The sequence below is a fragment of the Pelodiscus sinensis genome, chromosome 1 (genome assembly GCF_049634645.1).
Source record: "Pelodiscus sinensis isolate JC-2024 chromosome 1, ASM4963464v1, whole genome shotgun sequence".
NCBI lineage: Eukaryota > Metazoa > Chordata > Testudines > Trionychidae > Pelodiscus > Pelodiscus sinensis.
Window position 1 is genome coordinate 7,600,690 of NC_134711.1, and position 21,442 is coordinate 7,622,131.

The 21,442-nt window shown below is 47.9% G+C and overlaps 1 protein-coding gene across 2 annotated transcripts in view; it reads left to right on the top strand.

Annotated features, from left to right (window-relative positions):
• Positions 1-473: 473 nt before the first annotated feature.
• The window catches only part of PODXL (podocalyxin like), a 91,080-nt gene continuing 70,111 nt past the window's right edge, over positions 474-21,442 (top strand). Inside the window, exon 1 of one of the 2 annotated variants that reach the window (XM_006120348.2) lies at positions 474-905. In XM_006120348.2, the coding sequence (XP_006120410.2) occupies positions 860-905 (46 nt within the window). In that variant the 5' untranslated portion in view covers positions 474-859. The remainder of the gene's footprint in view (positions 906-21,442) is intronic. The other variant, XM_006120347.2, reaches the window with a different exon arrangement.

The window sequence follows — 21,442 nt, forward strand, 5'->3', positions numbered from 1 at the left end:
ACACAGCACTAAAAGTCCCTGCCTCAAGGAGCTAGCAGGCAAAGTCCTGGTGTTGGTATCATTCAGTCTCCAGTGGTGACCTGTGTAAAAGGTAAGTTTTTCATCCAGTTTCAGCTGTGGCCTGTGGAACCAACTCCAGCCTCCTAATCCTCCTGTGGCTTCTATGCCATTCCCAGGAGAAAGCTCCACACCCAAGGGAGCACTGTGTGTGTGAGAGGCAAGTAGGGGGGGTTGTTAGGAATAATTGCCTTGTGCCTCCTGCATGCTTCCTGGGGCCTCTCACTGCACCCTTGCAGACTGAAGGTGGGGAGGGAGAGGGGAGAACAGACCAGCCCCCAAACTTGCAAGTGGGAGGGTGGGACTTGCAGTGGACAGGCCGTTGCTGTGGCCAATCAGGGCCGCCCTAGGGGGCAGCCAGTCAGGAAGCAGGGATGGGCGAAGCGGACCAATCGCTCTCTCCGGGCTCAGCCGCACGGGAGTAGCGAGCGGTGCCCAGGCTGGAACCCGGCAGGGCTAACTGAGGCAGCGGCCGCAGCGGCAGCGTTGAACAAAGGCAGCTGCAGAGCGCGCCTGGAACCCGGCAGGGGGAGCCGCAGAGCCGCGGGGCAGGAGAGCCGAGCCGAGCCGAGCCGAGCCGGAGCGCCAGGCGCAGGGGAGCCCCCAAGCCCCGTGCAAAGGGGGGAGCCGAGATCGCGGGCCCCGGCGAGGCGCAGGAGCGGAGAACAGCGCAGCAAAACAGCGCCCCGGCTCCGCGGGCGGCGGGCGCCTGTCCTGGTGGTGCATCGCGGAGAGCCAGTCCCCTGCCCGGGCCCGGGCTGGGGGGAAAGGCAACCACCGCTCGGCGATCCGGGGAGGCACCATGCGTCGCCTGTTCCTGCTGCTCGTCCTGGTCTGCTGCTGCAGAGGTAAGTGCCGGCCTCTTGCCCTGCGCCATCCTCGGGGACCTCTTCTCTGCAGGGCTCGCTTCTCCCACTCTCCCCTCCACTGCAGAGGCGCACCCGGCTGAGACCCAGCAACTCATCGCATGTGTGCCCCCACAGCTGGCGAGCCTCAACCCCCCAGCTGCCTAGGGGAGAGAGGAGCTTGTGTTGACACTGAGCAGCGAATGGGCAGCATGGGCCCCGGGGCAGGGCAGTGTAAAACCAGGATCTCATCCCTGGGAGCAAAGCAAGTGGCAATGGAGGGACACGGAGACCAATGGCTCCCCCACGCCGCAGACCCTATTGGCGTGTGCTGGGCACTTGGCAGCCACTCCTGCTTTTGCTGAGTTTGAAGTGGAAAGGCCCCAGACAGGGGACCCTGTCTGCCTAGTAACACTTGGCGTCTCTCTGCCGCTCTCCATCCCAGAAAGCACTTTCCACCGTCATTCAGGAATTGCTACAAGAATCCATTCACCCCTGGCTGAAATGCAGGTGTCTCTGGGGTGGAACGGGGCAGCTGTTTAGCAGCACCCAGCAGCTGAGAGCAGGACATAAAGAGCGCTGCTTGGGATGTGGATCGTACACCAGTGCTAGTGTCACGCTGGTACCACCCCACTGACTGGGCTGGAGTTGTTATTTTGACTTCTGTTACAGTACCTGCGCCCGTGCCAACCAACATCCGGGCACCGCTGTGTTAGGTGCGGTACGAACACAGCCCTGGTCTACCCTACCAACTTGTTCAAGGGCGTGGAAAATCCACACCCCTGAGTGATATAATTACACCCACTGAACTCTGATGTAGACAGCACTATGGAGCAGGGAGGGCTTCTGTCGTCGTAGCTGCTGACACTCTCCTTTCGGGGTTGGTAGCGTCTTCATGAAGCGCTGCAGCTGCAGTCTTGTAAATGTAGAGAAGCCCTGAGAGACAGTCCTTGCCCTTGCAGAGTTTACTGTGAAAAATGGACAAGATAGACAAAAGGTAGTAGGGCAAACAGGGAAGACAGCTCCCCTGAGGTTAGGGGGAGAGCCAGGGAAAGTTCTAACTCCCCATGCAGTGTTCTAGCTACAGGATCTCTGTTTGCATACTCCAACCTACACTGGTGGGAATGGACCACTGTACAGGGGAATTTGATGAGAAGCAACAGTAACCCAGGACTTTGGATTTCATATCCAGCCTCTTGTGAAAACTTCCATTAGGACCTTTAATGGCCCCAAGCCACCAAGACCTTAGTTGGCCGTCTCATCTGAAAGGTGTGTTTAAAAATGCACTCCTGGCATGAACTATTTTTAAAGAAAAATAGTCGGAAGGGGAATTTCTCTTTGTTGTAAATGAGAGGAAGGGTGGGGTAGCAAATATTTCTTGCTATTCAGAGAGAGAAAGGAGGGGGGAAAGTTAAGGGGATGCATTGTAGTGAATTCTCTGCCCATTGGATAAAATTTCCCTGATTGCTTAAAAAAAAAAAAAAAACTCATTTTCTTACCTTACAGTAACTATCCAGAGTTAAAAGCGCAGTGAAGGTCTGCCCCAGGCAGAGGTCTTGAGCTTAATGACTTCAATCTCTGGCTAAAAGTAAAGTGTCTTGTCTTCACTCTGTTTTTGCCTCAGAGTAGCTCCTGCTCCGTAATTAACCCATGGTATAGAAGAAGAAAAAACCCTTCTTTTTTTAGCAGTGAAAAACAAGTCCTGTGTCAACAGGTGCTGGGACGTCAGGCCATTATGAATGCAGATAGAGGCCTTGAAAAAATTATTTCTCTCCATTTTTAACACGAGAAGACTAGCCTCACTCTGATCTCGGTGATGGTGGTGTAAATCAGGAGTAACTTCACTATCAGTCAGTGCAGCCGTTTACATTTTATACCACATAAAAACTTGGCCCAGGAACGTCTTGGAAGATTTTTTCCGTAGGGTTTTCCGTCAAATCCTTTGTGAGTTATTTGAAGTGGGGTTAGGTTTAGGGCGGGGCCCTGAGGTGATGGTGAGGGGTGTGTGATCTATCAGGGAAGTCTGTTGGGCTCCTCTTGGAACTCATTCAGTTCTGCATAACAGCGTCTCCTTCCGTGGAACTTCAGAGTTACGAACACCTTGGGAACAGAAGTTGTTCGTAACTCTGAAATGTTCTATATGCTGAACCAAACACTAAGTTCTTTCAAAAGTCTACAGCTGAACATTAACTTAATATAGCTTTGAAATTTTACGATGCAGGGGAAAAAATGTGACCTTCAACCATCTTAAATTAACAAGCACAGAAAGTCTCCTCGCTGTGTCAAATCTTTTTTTAAACTTTCCTTTTCTTTTTTTTTTTTTTTAGTTTAGGTTTGACACAGCCCTGTACTCCGTGTGTGTGAGCATGAGCACATGCTACTGCCTGGTTGCATGTTTTTGGTTCCAAACGAGGCATGTGGTTGATGGGTCAGTTTGAAACTCTGGCGTTCGTACCTCTAAGGTTGTCACTCTATGAGCAGAAACAGTTCAAATCCATGGGTACGCTCAGAGATGGCAGACTAATATATGTCAGGAAGGCTGGCTGATTCTGTCCCTTATTTTCCTACAGGAGGAAAAAAGTGAGGATGGGGGAGGGTGTAAATTAAAATGTGCAATTTTGGGGAGGTTTAAAGAAAACAATATGACGGGAAACCGCAAGAAGCTTGATTGTTTTCTTCCTGACTGCTCTACCTGTGCACAGGTGTTGGGAAATGCTGTTGCCGGTGCATACGAGTGACGAGTTCTGGTTGGGTAGGTCCACACAGGTGTGAATAAATGACAGCCCAGAGCACAAGGCACCTCAGCATCAGGCCGATGGCACAGCAGTATTAAAAATACAGCTGTTTTCTACGGAGCCTCTTTTACGGTGTAATCAGGGCCTGATTATGGGCTCACTCCCATGGGGATCCCGGGGCTGCAGTGAAGCTATTCCTGATGTCCTCTGGGGTAGGTCAGATCGGAGACTGGCTGACACAGCATACACCTTAACAGCAAGGCATGAGGCTTAACTGTAGATGATGAGAAGATGGTCTTAACCCTAATTGCCTCACATTTAGACAATCTATTGAGAAAGGCCCAGCGATGCCTATTTTAGCATGTTCACAGGATGCTTGTTAGGGTTTTACATTCCGTTAAGTGATATGGGGGTTCCGCTGGAGGAGACATTTGACCCCCCCATATCTTAAGGGTGGATACAAAGAACCCCAAATAATCTCTGATTCAAATGGCAGGACCTGATGTTCCCCACAAGCTTGCTGTCTAATCGGAAGCCATCCCAGCACTGCAGATTTCAACGTGGGTCTCTTAAAACACCACTTGCAGTTCCAGACCTCATAGACTCATAGACTTTAAGGTCAGAAGGGACCATTATGATCATCTAGTCTGACCCCCTGCACAGTGCAGGCCACAGAATCTCACCCACCCCTCCTAAAATAATCCTCTCACCTATATCTCAGATATTGAAGCCTTCAAATACTTTGAAGACCCCAAGATGCAGAGAATCCTCCAGCTGTGATCTGTACCCCATGCTACAGAGGAAGGCGAAAAACCTCCAGGGCCTCTGCCAATCTACCCTGGAGGAAAATTCCTTCCTACAGCAGTTCCAAAGTGGCCAAGAGCTGGTTTGCTCTCAGGGTCTGTGCGTGAACTTGCAGAAACTTTTAGTGGGATCTCCTGTCTCATTCAACTACTCATTCTTCTTTCTTGCTTCATCAGGAGAGGCCGCCTGATGAAAGCGGGAGAGTTCCCGAGGTCAGACTGTGCTAGGAATGAGTGGGGTGGGTTTTCTTTAACTCATTAGCAGGCATGCGTTAACTAAATCATAATGTGGACAAGACAGGCTGTAGTTAGCAGGGAGAGGTAAACAATGTGGGAGCTTTGACGCTGGTATTCGTAAACTCTGGCAAGGTACTGAACTTGCGCTGTGTCGCTGTTTCCCCCCAACTAGTGAAACGGATCCCCAAATGGTTCTTCCCCCTCCCAGGGCTGTTTGGAGGCTTAATGAATTAATACATGTTTGCAAAGCACCCAGACATCCTTGGATGAAAGGACCTGTAGCAGAGCGACATCATGGTTTATTTTCATTCCGGAGGGTTTCTTTGATGTATTGTTGTTGTTATAATTCATGCCTGTGGCTGATGTGATACTGCAGCGGTTTTCAAAACACTGTACATGAGCCCGGCCCCTTCTCTGCAGCTCCCTTACGGTGTTGGGGCTCTTGCCCTGCCGTTTGTGACATCAGCCCAGTGGGGCCTGCGTTTGTGGGGTCCTGTGGCAGGCATCTGAGAGTCAGTGGGGTCAGAGAGATCTCTTAGGCCTGGAATCATTTCCCCATCGCCTGTGACATTAAAACCATGGGAGCTTGCGGCTTGTAGACTCCCCTTCAAGAGCGGATGGAGTGAGACCCACCTAACCTGGAAAATCCTGGCCTGCTTGAGATCTGCAGGAGACTTGGTGCGGAGTAGCTACATCCCAGCGGTACCCCCTTTTCCTATGGCATTCACAGTGTGGCTCCTTTGAGCCTGACCCGCTGTACATACTCGGGGGAGACGGGAGTACTGGCAGAAGGCACCACACACCACACAGAAGATAGTGCTGAACCCCATCCCCATTATTTACAGTGGGGAGGCCCCTGTGGGTATGAGGGGAGATGAGTGTGGGGAAGTAGAGGAGGCTGTTTGCTGTGGAGCCCCTGGCTGGCTTCTGCTGGGCTGCCCTCCCCCCCCCCCCACGTGAGCATGGACCTTCCCCTTCTGAGCCTCGCCGTTGGTTTGGGTGCGATTCCATGAGCTTGCAGCAGCTCTGAATTTGGCTCCTCCTCGTCTCGGGTTCCTTCCATGCAAGCGTCTGTCTGCTGCCAGCGGCTGTCCCTGTGTGTGAAGTCGCCTGTTTACTTGGTCAGCCAGCTGTCAAGCTGTCGGTTGGCTCCTGTGCCAGTCCGCGAGGGGGAACCGCAGCTGCATGCAGAGCGTGACTGGGCTCTGACAGAGCAGGGAACACCAAGGCGTGGGCTTCTCCTCAGATGTTGCACCCTTCAGCACTCATAGCAACAGGGATGAGGGCTGTGCCTGTCAGGGTGCCAGTCCCCAGCATGGAGAACACTGGGACAGGGGGGACAGGCGGGGGAGGAGGAGAAGGTGCCAGACATCCTACCTGTTCACCTAAGGATCCTTGTAATGGCTTGGCTAGTGTGCATGTGCCCTCTGCTGGATGGACCTGGAAAGGCCCAACTTTCTGTCATAAGCAATTGTTTTCCATCCATGTGCAGAATAAATTTTGTTATGTGCACCAAGGCATGTGCAGATGTGCACCACCTGTAGAAGCACATGCTGCCAACTGTGGGTGCGCTGCTAATCAGATGGGCAGCATTTGAATCTCTCCTGGGTGGGCGCCCAAGTGCACAGCTTTCAGGGAACACTGGCCCCTTCACCTAACAGTGTTGCCTCCTACCTCAAATAGAAGTGGGTTGTGCTTCTGGAGCAGAAGGATCTGGGTTCTGGCTTTGTGGCCACCTGCCTTAGCACCCCTAAGCCCATCCTATTTTATCATCCAGCTGGTTCCTTCTCAAACTACCCTCATCTCCCATGCTGAGTGCATGGATTCCACCCCCATTCTTGCTGTGAACATCTGTCCCAGGCTATGTCTACATTACACTTCTTTTTCGGAAAAAGGTACATAAATTGCACTCCTCACTTTGCATACCTTTTTCCGATTCTTTTTTCAGAAGAGGCTTTACCAGAATTTGGCCCATCTACACTGGGCCAGATTTCGGAAAGCCCTCCTCTTTCAGAAGAGCCCCTTTTCCTCATGAAACGAGGTTTAAAGGGTTCCTGAAAGAATGCGTCTGTTTTTCCGAAAAAAATTTTGGAAGAGCAGATGCGGCAGAGTTTTTCTGAGAGACCTTGTATCCCGGAAAAACTCCGTAGTATAGATGTAGCCCCAGTGACCAGAGAGGAAGGTTGATTGCATGAGGAGATCAGAACCACTCGGTTGAGTGTCATAGGCCCTATACTGCTCGAAGCTACTGACATGCAGGGAAGCAAAGGCCCTCCAGAATGTTTGGCCATCACTCATGCTGTTCAAGGGTAAGCTCAGAACTGCCAAGAGCCAACCATGCGCGCGCATGCACGAGAAAATGTCTGGCGCCATCTAGCTCCGCTCACTTGTTTGAAACCCTGGTAACTTTTTCCTTTTATATGTTTGCTGCAATGTCTTTGTTTTCTAAGAGCCTATTTATACCTGTTGCTGCCCTTGATAGCATCTTCCATAATAAGCCACTTTTCCTTGCAGAAAAATTGTTTTCAAATTCCTATAGCACTCGCTTTTTCCTTTGGGAAGAGTTCACGACCCCACCCTCTTGTTATTTTCATTGACAGGGACGCAAATAGCTCTGGAAAGTCTATTGTTTCCGTTCCCCCTCTTGTGAATTCTGTGCACTGCATAGTAGTTGTCTCTTCCTCTTCTGTTTGCTACAGAATGATGACCTTGTTTGCTTAGCTTTATTGACTTGCTAAGACCCTGGGGTATCTAAATCACTTAGGCTACGTCTAGACTGGCCCCTATTCCGAAATAGCCATGCTACTTTCAGTTAGGAATAAGAGATCCTCCGGAAAAGGGCTTTATTCCAGAGGATCGCGCCAGTCTAGATGCTTTTTTTCCGGCTTTTCCCCAAGCCGGAAAAAAAGCGGCGGCCATGTTTATTTAAATCCCGCGGGGGATATTTAAATCCCCCGCAGATTTCCCTATTCCAAAGTTGGAAATTAGCATGGCTATTTCGGAATAGGGGCCAGTCTAGACGTAGCCTTAGGTTTTCCCTCCCTGACCACAATCTCTCTTCATATCATAAGATAAGCTGAGCTGCATGCAGTGTGCACCTTGCTAATATCTACCTGTTCTTGCATCTTGTGTGTAACCCTGCAAAGGACAGCAAGCTATGTAACACTGAGTGGGGAGGACCTATCTGTGTAATAGGCAAGCTATGGAATTGTGTGATATACAGATTGAACTTCTCTAGTCTGGCACCCTCGGGACCTAGATCGGTGCCGAACTAGAGAATTTGCCGAACCATGAGAGGTTGATATTGTCTAGCAGCATGACCAGCACTGCTGCTTCTTACTGGGCTCTTAGGAGACATTTAGGCGTAAATTAGATAAATAACAGCACAGAACACTGAGAATCAGGGTGGATGGCTATAAACAAACATTATGGGACTGTGGGAAACTTGGTCACACCCATGATAAATGGGCATCTGTCTAACTAAAATAATTCTGGATCACGGATGTTGCAGCTCCAGAGAGTTCCGGATTACAGAGGTTCAGCCTGTAGTTATAACATGGATTGGTGCTTTCCACACATCCACGGGGGAGTTGTGTCTCGAGGCAATATATTTGGCTCTGCAAATGATCTCTTGGCATATTAGTGACAGTCACTAGCTGCTGCAGGTTACTTTTCTGGTTTCTCTTGTGATGGTCTTTGCAAAGCTTAATGCCATAGAGAAGGCAAATTAGGCTATTACTGTTATCCCGGTTTGCTCTTTACCCTAAGATAATAACAAGAGGCCAGTCAAAGACATTGAAAAGCAGCAGATTTAAAACTGGTAAGATGTGGTACTTTAACACAGTGCTTAACAACTTGTGGAACTCACTGCCAAGGGAGTTCATTGGTCCATCAAAAGAGAGGATTAGAAGGGGATATTGAAACATAACATTAGAACAGCCATTCTGGAGCAAACCAAAGGTCAATCTAGCCCAGTGTCCTGTCTTCTGACAGTGGCCAATGCCAGGTGCCCCAGAGGGAACAAACAGAACAGGGATCCAACCTCTGTCACCCATTCCCAGCTTCTGGCAAACAAAGCAAGGGACATCATCCCTGCCCATCCTGGCTAATAGCCATTGTTGGACCTGTTGAGCACGTCCACATTAGTTAGGATAACAAGGCTGAGGGTCGCTCAGCATCCTGTTTCAGGGCATAAGCCAGTCTCTCACTGGGAGGATTTGGAAGAACATCTCCAATTTCTATTACTTGTCCCTTAAAAGCGTTTCAGCACATGCTTTGGTATCGGGGGCTGACCGTTGCCAGAGACGGGAAACACACTGAGATAGGTCGCTGGTCTGATCCAGTTTGATAAGTCTTTTAAAAATCTATCACTGTTCCTCTGCATGGTTGCCTGCAGCCAAATATCCAGGCTCCATCTGGAGTTGATTCACTTGGTTATATTGTTGTTTTCTCCCCAGTTCCTTGCCCCGGTTTAGCTTCAAGAGCAAACGAACCTGATGTTAATCGCTTTGTGATCATTCATACACAAGAACCTCTGCCCCCTTTTCAACCTGCCCTGATTCCCCACTCTCTGACTGGATGGTCCAGACAGGGCTGGCAGTGAAGCCACCGTGCCATCCAGGCGCTAGAAGCTGAGATGGGGGGGACAGGGGGCGGGGCATGGCAAAAGGGGAGGGGGCGGGGACTAGCCACGCCCATTCACCGCACTGCCTGGGGGTGGGACTGGTTCCTGCCAGTAAGGCTGTCCCTCCCGCCCCTGTCCCCTCTGGCCAAATCCGTCAGCCACTTAGTCCACATGCTGTAATTGTTTCCTGTCAGTAGAGGTATGCTCACATGTGTCTGGCCTGTGCCGGCTGACCCGGGCTCCGGCTCATGCCGTTTAATGACGGCGTTGATGTTTGCGCCTGGGCGGTAGGAACCGGCGTGGTTGGAGGGTCCCAGAGCCAGGCCTGCATTGTAATCAAACAGCCCCTTTGCCCAGGTCAGCAGGCGTGGGCCAGATGTGGGTTTTTAATTGCAACGTTGACAATCCATCAGAGAGATACTCAGGGCCCTGAGAAGTGCTGCAGTCCTGCTGCTCAGTGACAACTTACTAGTGCAGTCTCTCCCATATGTCAATCAAGAGTTGAAAATCCCGCTCCTTTTCCCTTGGCTAAACAGTATAATTTTAGCGCTTCTCCTAGGCTCCCCTATTCCTGGAGTAAGACTTCTCTGTTTCTCTTGCTGCTTCCTCCATTATTCCGAGGTGCAATTCATCTGCGCCTAGGGCTTTGTCAACTTTTAATCATTCTAATTGCATAATTCTCCGCGTTAGTGCTATGCTAAAACCTCTTAGTGTTTCTCTCTGCCCTCCAGGAATATGTATCCCTACCTAGAATAGTGATAGAAATGTAGCCGTGTTAGTCTGGTGTTGCTGAAACAAAATACAGGACTATGTAGCACTTTAAAGACTAACAAGATGGTTTATTAGATGATGAGCTTTCGTGGGCCAGACCCACTTCCTCAGATCAAATAGAGGAAGAAAATAGTCACAACCATATATGACTATTTTCTTCCACTATTTGATCTGAGGAAGTGGGTCTGGCCCACGAAAGCTCATCATCTAATAAACCATCTTGTTAGTCTTTAAAGTGCTACATAGTCCTGTATTTTATCCCTACACATGGTAATAGGCTGGTGGGAAATTCTCACTCTTAGAGCTGGAATACAAGCAGTAGCCTTAGCTCTCATTGTCTGTGCATTGGCAGTGCAAAATTTCCTCTGGCGTTTTCACGTTGGGAGTGGAATTCTTTTGGGCCTGGTTTTGGGCCTTTTGGGTCTAAAGGTGAATTATTTTGATGTGCGGGAGCCAAAGTGTACTAGCCCTTTTTGAGAGTGGGGAGAGAATGGATTTTTCCATCGTTTAAAAAATTCTTGGGATCCACACTAAGCATAAAGAAACAGTGTGGTCTAGTGGGTAGAGCAGTAGCCTGGAAATCAAGAAATGTGAGATCTAGGCCTAGCTCTGCTGGTGACCTGATATGTTCCCTTGGGTGGACTATGTCTCTTCTTTGTGCTTCTGTTCCCCTCCCACCCTGAATCAGACTAGTCTGTTTTAGGGAGGTTAAATACCGGTTAATTGAAGAGTCGAGTAACCTCATGAATTCTTGTCAGTTAGTCGACTATTCTATAGTCCCAGGAGGCAGGGCCAGCAGCCAGCTAGTGCATTCCGGCCCTGCTCCTGAGAAGACCCCTGCCACTCTGTCCTGCTGCCACTGTATCAGAGGCAGCAGCGTGGGATGTCAGGTGGGAGCTGGTCTGTGAGGGGAGCCAGTTTAAAAACTAGCTCCCCTTGTGGACCGGCTGTCTGTCACCCTGTGCTGCTGCCTCTGATAAAGAGGCGGCGGCGCGGGGTGGCAGCAGCCTCTGTCTAGGGGTGATCTGAGCTCCCAAACCCAGCATGAGCTGGAACTCAGCCGGGATGCTTCCTGCCCGGCTCCTAATACGCTTTAAATGCAGAGCCACAGTGGGGGTAGGTCCCAGACCCATTGCAAGCCCAGGACTGAGCTGGGCTGCTGGCCAGCCTGCTAAAAAATGTACTTGCAAGTTGGGGTGGGGGAAGAAGGGCATGCGTGTAGTCTATAGCATTAACCGGTAAGCTTTTACTTATCGGTTAATCGGTTAATCAACTACACGTTTACATCCTTAGTCTCTTTGGATTGGAAACTCTTTGAAGCAGGGACCGTCTCTCACCGTGGGTGTGTCTACACGGCACTCATCGCTCGAAATAAGCTATGCAAATTGCGTAGCTTATTTCAAGTGTATTTTGAAACAGAGCGCTATTCCGAAATGTCCCTTAATCCTTGTGGAATGTGGTTTATAGGGATGTCGGAATAGCAAGCTTGTTATTTCGAAAGCTCACGTCCGTTCTGAGATGCAGGGCAAGGGGCAGTCCTCATCTGGAGATAAATGGGCATCGGATTTAGCTCGGGCTTTGCAGTTGAGGCCCAGGAACTTGCTTTGGACTCAGCCCGGCCCAGTGTACACTGTGGAGGGCTAAGCCCCAGGAGATGTGTTGTGGATGGCCTGAGTTGGTGAGCTCCATTCAGGATCCAGGCAGCTGAGGGGACCTTGTGGCCTTCGGTCAGGAAGAAGGTTATGGTCTTTCAGATTCTCTATTTAGATCTGCGCTGATTAGGCCGCAACTGGAGTGTTGTGTCCAGTTTTGGGCCCCACATTTCAAGAAAGACGTGGAGGAACTGGAGAGAATCCAGAGAAGGTCTAGAAAAGATGACTTATGAGGGAGGACTGAAAGAATTGGTTTTGTTTAGTCTGAAAAAGTCTGAAAAAGAGAAGACTGAGAGGGAATATGATAGCAATTTTCAAGTGTCTAAAAGAGTGTTACAAAGAGGAGGGAGAAAAATTGTTCTCCTTGGCCTCTGAGGATCGGACAAGAAGCAATGGGCTTAAATTGCATCAAGGGGGATTTAGGTTAGACATTAGGAAAAACTTCCTAACTGGGTGGTTAAAACACTGGAATAAATTGCTTAGGGAGGTTGTGGAATCTCCATCACTGGAGATAATTAAGAGCAGGTTGGACAGACACCTGTCAGGGATGACCTAGATCAGACATGTCAAACTCAAAGACTACTGAGGACCACACAAATGAAAACTGATAGCTTTCCGGGCCACCAAAGAAAATGTACTTCTATCGGAAAGTCATAATTATTTATTATTATGGATTATGTTTTAGGTATATTTTATAATATTTGTTCAGGTCTTGTTTGAATATAATACAGTAATCTGAGGTGTAAAATTGTTATTTGCTCATATATAATTATTTTTAATTTAAATATAATTTTAAGATACTTTTTATTTTATTTTTTATATGATACATAACTTGTTTTGTTGAAATCAAAACAAGTCTAGACAGCGGTTAATCAAATAGAACAGGCTTATGTGAAAATTTGAGATTTTGTAAGTTTGAGATTTTGCAGAAGCATATAATTACTTGTGCGACTGCAAAAAATGGACAAATATTTGATGTTCGTTCAAACCACGTGCACAGATAGTTTATACTTTTTTTCACAACTTTGAGTACATCTCCATGTTTATAGTCTTTGAGAATAGCACTTCCTGATGGATTATGCAGTAGATATGGTTAAATGTTATGTTTCTTGGTGGTAGGTGTTCTTGTAATCTAGCCACAAAACCGCTTTTTTTCCCGTCATCAAAGGAGTGCCATTGGTTGTTATGGAAACCAAATTTGACAAACTTAAATTATATTTCTCCAAAAGTACAATCACGTAATTGAAAATGTCTTGCCCAATTGTAGTGTCATGCATAGGTATGAGTTCAAAAGTTCTTCAGTTAAATTGAAATCACTGTCACAAGCATGCAAGAAGACAGTCAGCTGTGCAATACCACCAATATCTGTACTTTTATTGAGAGCAATAGAAAACACTTCAAAAGTTGATGATTTCTCTTTTAATTGCTCACTTAAATCACTTGCCATTTCATTTATCCTCTCTGCAACTGTGTTCCATGACAAAGAGAGATCTTTGAACGCTTTCACATTTCCAGGACATAAAATTTCAGCAGTTTTCACCATGCACTCTTTTATAAATTCACCTTCAGTGAATGATTTTGAACTTTGCACTATTAATTCTGACAAAACACAACTAGCTTTAACTGCAGCTTCACTGTCTGTGTTAATTTTTGTAAACAGTTTGTTGTCTATTCAACGCTGTCTTTAATTCCAGTAACTTATCTTGCCATAATTTCCCTTCTAATATATCGTACTTTTCTCAGTGGGTTTCATAATGCCGCTTGGTGTTATACTCCTTTAGAACACTGATCATTTTGATTGCATATTAAGCAGATAATCTTGCCTTTTGGTTGACAACAAAAATAACACAGTTCCCATTTGTGCTGGAAAACACAGCGCTAGTCTTCAATCTTCCTTTTTATAGATTTGCTACTTTCCGGTTTTGATAGTGACATTGCGAAGGACTTTTTATAGCACAAAAAGCACAACAATCCATGATGAACGAAAATTACAAACTGATGAACATAACAGAGAAAATGGCAGAGCGCACCATGATAATTTCATGAAGGTTAGGTCCATAAAAGGCTATTAGCCAGGGGATAAAATGGTGTCCTTGGCCTCTGTTTGTCAGAGGCTGGAGAGAGATGGCAGGAGACAAATTGCTTGATCGTTGTCTTCGGTCCACCCTCTCTGGGGCACCTGGTGCTGGCCACTGTCAGCAGACAGGATACTGGGCTAGATGGACCTTTGGTCTGACCCAGTACGGCCGTTCTTATGTTCTTATGTACTCACGTGCAAGTATGGCTTGGTACGAGATCATTTGCCGCCACGGAGTTGCCTGCATGCAACTTAATAGCAGCTTGCATCCTGTGCACACATGCAACTTAAGAGTTTTTTCTTGGAAGTCCCCGTGTCCCTTATACCTACTTTATAAACAATGTCACCGGGCAGGCCGCACTTAGATACTTTATAAACATGTAGTCGCGGGCTGCAAAAAAATTAGATTGGGCTGCATGTGGCCCGCGGGCCACATGTTTCACATGCTTGATGGCACTTGGTCCAGCCACGAGGGCAGGGGACTGGATTTGATAACTTCTCGAGGTCCCTTATGGTTCTAGTGTTCTATGATTTTCCTGGCTACCTCGCTGTGACTTCTTTCTAGTGCAGGATTCTTTTCTACTTGTATTGTAGTCGTACTTCACGCTCCCAACCTGGGCCCGGGGCTCCCTTGTGCTAAGTTCCATACAATCAAATAAACAACAGACATGACGCAACTCAGTTATGGCCGCAAGCCAAGAGAGCACTAGTTGTGTGTCGCAGATGCTGGTGACAGCGTGGTGACAGTACTGCAGGGTGCAAAGAGAGGGCAAATGAATGATATCTATGCCACTTGCTGTACAACACAGCACTCAAGCCGCCTGGAGCAGGAGGGGGGCAGGATGATGACTCGGAAGAGGTGTCTTTATTTTCAAGAGCTGGCAATCACTGTGTCGGAACATCTGCTTCTAGATGCACAACCATAACAAAGCATCTGTGAGAAGAGAACATGCTGTCATGCTAAGTGATCTCGCTTTGTTCCCTTAGGTTGCAATTTGGCTTTCAGTGCCTATCAATTGGTGTGTAATTAATCTCCAAGAGGAGAAGGCCTCTGTATAATTCCGGCCCTCGGCTTCTTTTGGTAGGTGGGTTTGACTTTCCCCTCACAGAGACGTAATTCCACCGACTGCCCTTGAGTTTGTTTATTACAGCCTAAGCGGCAGTGTCTTCAGTACGTCACTGTTGTGTTGGGATAGTTGGTTTATTAGAGGAGAAGATGTGCCCTGTAGTCTTGCCAGCTCTCCTGATTTTATTGCAGTGTCCCAAGTTTTAGTGCCTCCTTGCATTTCAAATAAAGTAAGTTTCTGTCCCCCCAATGGCAGAGAAAAGCTTGAAAATGTGAAGCAAGGTCACCCTAACCTCCGGAGGAAAAAACCCAGCAGGTAAAGAAAAAGAACCCCACGCTTATTTAAAAAAAATCCCTCGTGATTTCTTCGCCAACTTCATGATTTTTGAATGTTTGAGATTGGTAATACTGTATCCAGTACTTCCCAATGGCTGGCTTGTCCCTCTATGCTTTGTGCGTAATGCGTTTATCACTCGTGACAACTGCAAACCTTGTTCAGGAATTGCTCCCCCAAAAACCAAAAGTGAAGCGCATTGGTGTTCTGAAAAAAAGAAAACCGATTGACCCCCCCCGAGAGCCTCATGTAGGTTGTGGGTGTGTGTAAAAGCCATACGCGGTGGTGCAGTTGTGTGTCTAATTTGCATGCACTGTTGCCACGATTGGATGCCGAGGAAAACTCAGATGGCATTCTGGGAAGTGACTGTGGGGCTGATTCCAAAGGCAATGCTCTTTCTGTGTGAGGATTGCAAAGTAATTTACAAACATTAGTGACTTTGTCCTTGTATCCTGCCTGTTAGTAAATAAGAATGATTGTCCCCATTTTACAGATGGGCAAGCAAAGGCAGAAAGGGGGGACTTCTATGCTGACTCCTTTTCACCTGTGAGAGACAGTGGGAGTTGCAGCCTATAATGTAGATGGTTTGGTATGTCTTGTGTAGGACACGACTGACCTAAAACTCCACGGTAAGAGGCAGGAGTCGAATGCTAAACAGCTACGTCTTCTTTCCCGCTCTAATCACTGAACCACACTACCAGCCCTATGATCCAATCAGAATGTTTCCTTCTAGACCCTCCCTCTCATTGGCTGCCTCCTTTAATACGTGTTGGTTCATTTGTATGAAACACTGAGGTAAAAGCAGCACAGTTGGCTTCCCTGGTACAAAGCATGGCTGTCCCAGAAAGAGGACAGAGGCACATATGCATTTTGTGGCCTTAATCAACTCACTCCACATCCCTAGTCAAACCAGAGTAAGCGCCTTGCATCTTCGTTTCCCGAGCTGCAAGCTGAGGAATAAACCACTTGCTTGCTTTTCCCTGGTGTTGTTGGAGAGATGAGACCCCGTTCAAGTTCGCACGGTGCTCTGACCGTGTTAATAGATGAGTGATAATCTAATTGTCCCAGCTGTGGTGGCTTTGGGAGAGGTTCACTGCTATTCTGTGAATTGCTGTACAATAGAATGATTTTTTTAGAAGCCACGGTAGGGCCTCAAATGCAGATCTAAAGAGCTCAGGCTGGATTCACCGTTGCCTGGCATGGCAACACTGCAGCAGAGCAGAGATTAGGGATGCAAATAGCTTCGTGAAAGGTTAGGCAGCAGACAATCAGACACACAAGTGGGAGCGCTCCCTTGATGTACTCCGCTGCTGCAGGAGATGTTGATTATTCAGCAGATGGCACATTGCCCTCTGGGGCAGTACAGAATGAACCTCTCTAGTCCTGAACTCTCTGGTCCGGCAACATCCATGGTCTGGCATGATTTTAGGGATGCAAATCAAGCACGTCGAAATTGCTAATGAAGCAGGGATTTAAGTATCTCATGCTTCATTAGCATAAACATGGCCACTGCTTTTTTTCGACATGGAGCTTTTTCGAAAAAAAGCGGTAGTCTAGACGCAGATCTATCAAAGCCCTTTTTCGACAGATCCTGTATACCTCATTTTTTGTATTTTGTATATTTATTTAAATCCCTGCTTTCACGTGCCTAATCTACATCTCTCTGTCGACAGAGAGGTGTAGTCTAGACACACCCTATATGTCCTCAAAGAGCCCAGGAAGCAATGGAAGTGCTGCTAGACAATAGTGACCTTGCGTGGTCCGGAAAATGTTCTGGTTCAGAACCAGTCCAGTCTCGAGGGTGCCACACTAGAGAGCTTCAACCTACACTAAATCAGGGTTGTGGGCGGGTGCCCTGATGTGGCATGCCTCAGTGGCTGTTCAGTAATGGTTCATACTGAACCTGTGCCGTAGCGTGAGTTGGGGTCCCCTTACTGGAGACATGATATCTTTGCAATATAAAAAGAGGCCGGCTCACTTGGGGTGTGTCTAGACTACAGGGTTTTTTCGAAAAAAGTGGCCTTTTTTCGAAAAAACTTCCCCTGCGTCTAGACTGCCGCCGCGTTCTTTCGAAAGTAAATCGAAAGAATGCGGCCGTTTTTTCGACCGCTGAAAACCTCATTTTACGAGGAAGAACGCCTTTTTTCAAAAGTGCTCTTTCGAAAAAACGCGCTATATAATGCAAACAGGGCTTTTTCGAAAGAGAGCGTCCAGACTGCATGAGTGCTCTCTTTCGAAATAGCGGCTTGCTTTTTCGAAAGTACCGGTTGCAGTCTAGACACTCTTTTTCGAAATATCTTTTGAAAAAGCCTCTTTCGAAAGAGGCTTGCAGTCTAGACATAGCCTTCTGGTCCCAGAGACCAGACAGAGCTTTGCAGCCCCAGCCCAGTTTGGGCAAGCGCATTTCCTTACGTTATTCCTGCAAGGAAGCATGACCTAATGGCTAGAGAAGCACAATATGGAATCAGAATTCCAATTACTTCATCTTGCTGTCTCTTGGTTTTCCCCCCTGGTAAAACTCAGGTAAGACTAATACTACACTACTGGGTTGCTCCGTTAACGTCAGTGGGATGGGAGTGGGAGTGTCTGATGGAAGAGGTTTTGATTATTTGTGGTGCTCAAGGGGTGAAATGACTCCAGCTAACTAGGCCTGGAACAAAACATGGGAGAAGCAGTGCCTGAACCTCCTGGCTTGCGCGAGCTCTAAAAGAAGGCATCTCGCCCTGTCTGAGGACCTGCATTGTTGTGCCAACGCTCTCCTCTGCATACACCGCATTTTTTCTAACCGTCAGGAGTTAAGGGGAGCCCACGCTGCGGTGACTAATGAAGGTGACTGGCAGCAAACAAAGGCAAAAAGTGCAGAGTGTGTATGTGTGTGTGTTTGTCTGTGTGTGTGTGTGCGCGCGCGTGCGTTTTTGTGCGTGGGTGTATAAAGTATTATTTATACTGAAAGTCTAGTCTCATTTCCAAGAGAGAAAAGGCAGGTGGTGGGAGAGAGATGCCTGCGTCATTCGAACCAGCAATGAACCTTCCTTGATCAAAAAGTCTGTGCAATGTCATAACAAATGGACTTTTAAAAATCATTCTGTAGCACAGTGATAGGCCACCTGGGCTAGTGAGTGGGCGGCACGAGTGGCTTTCCTTCTGTCACATAAAAGTCACATGGGAGTCCTGCAGCATAGCAGGCCTGGGATGGAAGTTTCCACCCCTGCTGTACCTAGCTTAGCATAGACTGAGACTCTGCAAGCCCAAACAGCAGCTGGGTTTTATCCACTCTATCCCATGCCTTGATCTGGGAAACTACTGAGCAGTAAACAAGTTTGACCTCGGTCTCAGCTTGTAAGAGTGATAAGAATGGCGTTGAGCCAGGTACGTGCACACCCGGTAAACAACTGTAGTATAACTAGTGTAGGAAGCCCCATGCCCATTGAGTCTCAGCAGGGACCTAGACCTTGAAGGGTGTCCCGAATACCCCTTGCTGGAGCCACGCCCATTGCAGCTGGGTGCGAGGTAACCCCGCAGACCTGAAAGGGTGTAAGAATTTCTAAGTGCCTGTTACTCTTTTATGGATTGCTCTGCCTATGCTTATTTGTATTACTTTGCAGTAGCTGTGTACCCATCTTGCAGTAGTAAGCCTGTCTTTTAATAAAAGCAACTATCTATCCCTAATCGGCTCTGTCTTGAAGCGAATTCACAACCCTGTTGGGCCCTGCCCTTGTGAATTGTCCCCGTCATCTCGGTGGGCCACAAGGTTCTCGTAACCAAGGCGGTCTCCCGGGGTAGGGTAGTTTTGCTAACAGTGCTTGTGTATCCAGAATTTGCACCATGTGCTGATTGGATGCAGAGGGACCACCTGACTCTCGCAATGTTACATACAGTCTGCATGCACCTGGCTTCACGCGCATGTTGCTTAGTAACACCGGCAGGAAGCAAAACTACATGGATTGAAACCGGCAGAATCCGGCAGCCCTGTGCATGGGCAGCGGTAAACAAAACATCTTGTGTGGCACGCACAGAGCCCTGGTGGGCCACAGGTTGCCCACTGCTGCTGGAAAACTGTATCCCAGCTTTGGAATTCCCTGGGATGGTTCAGAAAGCTTCACTGAAGGATCTCCTTCTCGGCTCACTTGTATAGAGGCTGGTGGACGTGATTTCTGTAGAATCCAATGAAATGGGTCTATGATCCCATTAGTTTCTCTATTCACTAACTTGTATTAACCAGACTGGGAGGCCCTTCCTCGTGCTGGCGAGCTAGTCATAAAGGGGTCAGAATCTAACCTCCTGGGACCCTTCCATAAAGATCTCACCCTTCTTTTCCCATTACAATGATCTCATCATAGCCTGTCTGCTGAGCGTACTCCCAATAGTTGGGTACATGGATGGGATGTGGCAACAGGAACAGCTGCGACGGGACTGCAGATTTGGTGCAATATCAGCTCAATGTCCAGACACCGAGCCCCAAACCTAGAGTCTTTTCTTGGGGACTAGGAAGCAGTTTTGTGCCCCTGGAATCTGAAGCAATTAGGCAATTGAGTCCCGATGAAGCTAGGGAAAGTTTTAGGGCTTTCCAATGCTCAGCACTCAGGGTGTGTCTAGACTACAGGGTTTTGTCGACAAAAGTGGACTTTTGTTGACAAAACTATATCTGCATCTACATTGCCTTTGAGTTATGTCGACATAACGTTGACAAAACTCAGCAGTTTTGTCGACGTATGTAAACCTCATTCTACGAGGAATAACGCCTTTTATCGACAGAGTTCTGTCGATAGAAGGCATTATTGCATCTATACTGTCCTTTGCGTCCACACTGTTATGTCGACAAAGCGGCTTGCTTTGTCGACAGAACTGGATGTAATCTAGACGCTCTTTGTTGACAGAAGCTTTGTCGACAGCATCTGTCGACAAAACTTCTGTCGACAAAACCCTGTAGTCTAGACATACCCTCAGTGTCAAAAGCCCTGGATTTGTAGCGGGTCTTGCATGTGAGCAGAAAGGTGTTTAAAGAGGAGGAGTTTTTCCGGACGCTACTGTACATTACCAGTGCTGTGGAGGAGGAGAAAGATTCGAGATCAGTCCTGCAGTTGCCATGAACACCCAAGTTCCCAGGCTGTGCAGTATTGTGTGACACCAGCATAGTTCTTCACTGGCCATGGACTGATTACGATCCATTGAAAATCTTCATTCCCTCTAGGACCCGCATGCGAGATTCTGTGGTTTCCCTGGCAGATAGAGGACAGTACAGGTGCCTGAGTACCTTGAAGGGAGGTGTTCTGCCCAGGGTGCCTGCCACATTGTTTGCCACCAAAGGTCAAATGGAGAACCCTGAACTCAGGTCTTGGCAGGTAGCTTAAAAGGGCAAATGACCTTTAACTAAATGGATTTAAAATGTAGCGTAACTAAACGGTGACCACTTAGGAACTGCATGTATCAGCAGGAATGAAACTCAGAGGCTATGTCTACACTTGCGGCTTCTTGTGCAAGAACATCTTGCGCAAGTGTTCTTGTGCAAGAACTCTTGCTCAAGAAAACATCTACACTGCCATGTGTGAGCTGTGCTTTTGCGCAAGAGCACCCATGGCAGTATGGACGCTTTCTTGCGCAAGAAAGCTCTGATGGCTATTTTAGCCATAGGGCTTTCTTGTGCAAGAAATCCCTGCTGAGCATCCACACTGCTCTCTTGCACAAGAGCTCCTGTGCAAGAGGGCTTACATCTGTCAAAAAAGAGCGTAGCTCTTGTGCAAGGAGCCCTTTCTTACCACGCCGTACTGTAAATTTCCTTGCGCAAGAGCAGGCGGGCAGTGTGGACGTGCTGCAGATTCTTACGCAAGAACGGCCGTACTTGCGCAAGAAGCCGCGAGTGTAGACATAGCCAGATATTGCTGCACCAAAAAGATCAGGTTCTGTCACTTGAGCTAAAGGGGAATCTCCATCCGTTGTGAACAGTATAGGGCCTAGGATGCACGGCTGGATAGTCCAGCAGTGGGCAGCAGCGTGTCTATTAAATGCTTGATTACAGAAAAGGGGCGGGTCAGTATTGACGGTTGTCCGGCATTGCAATTTCTGAGCGCAACTTCCCTGCGGTCTTTTCATCTGTGTTGAAATGCATCTCAGTGCAAATGGGTGTATGTGCTTGGGCATGGGGCTAGCAGTTCTTTTTCGTTGCAAAGAAATGGAGGTGCTGCATATGGACAGAATGGCTGGCTGCAAGCGTGTGTGCTGTGAGGAGTTCTGTGTTCACCAG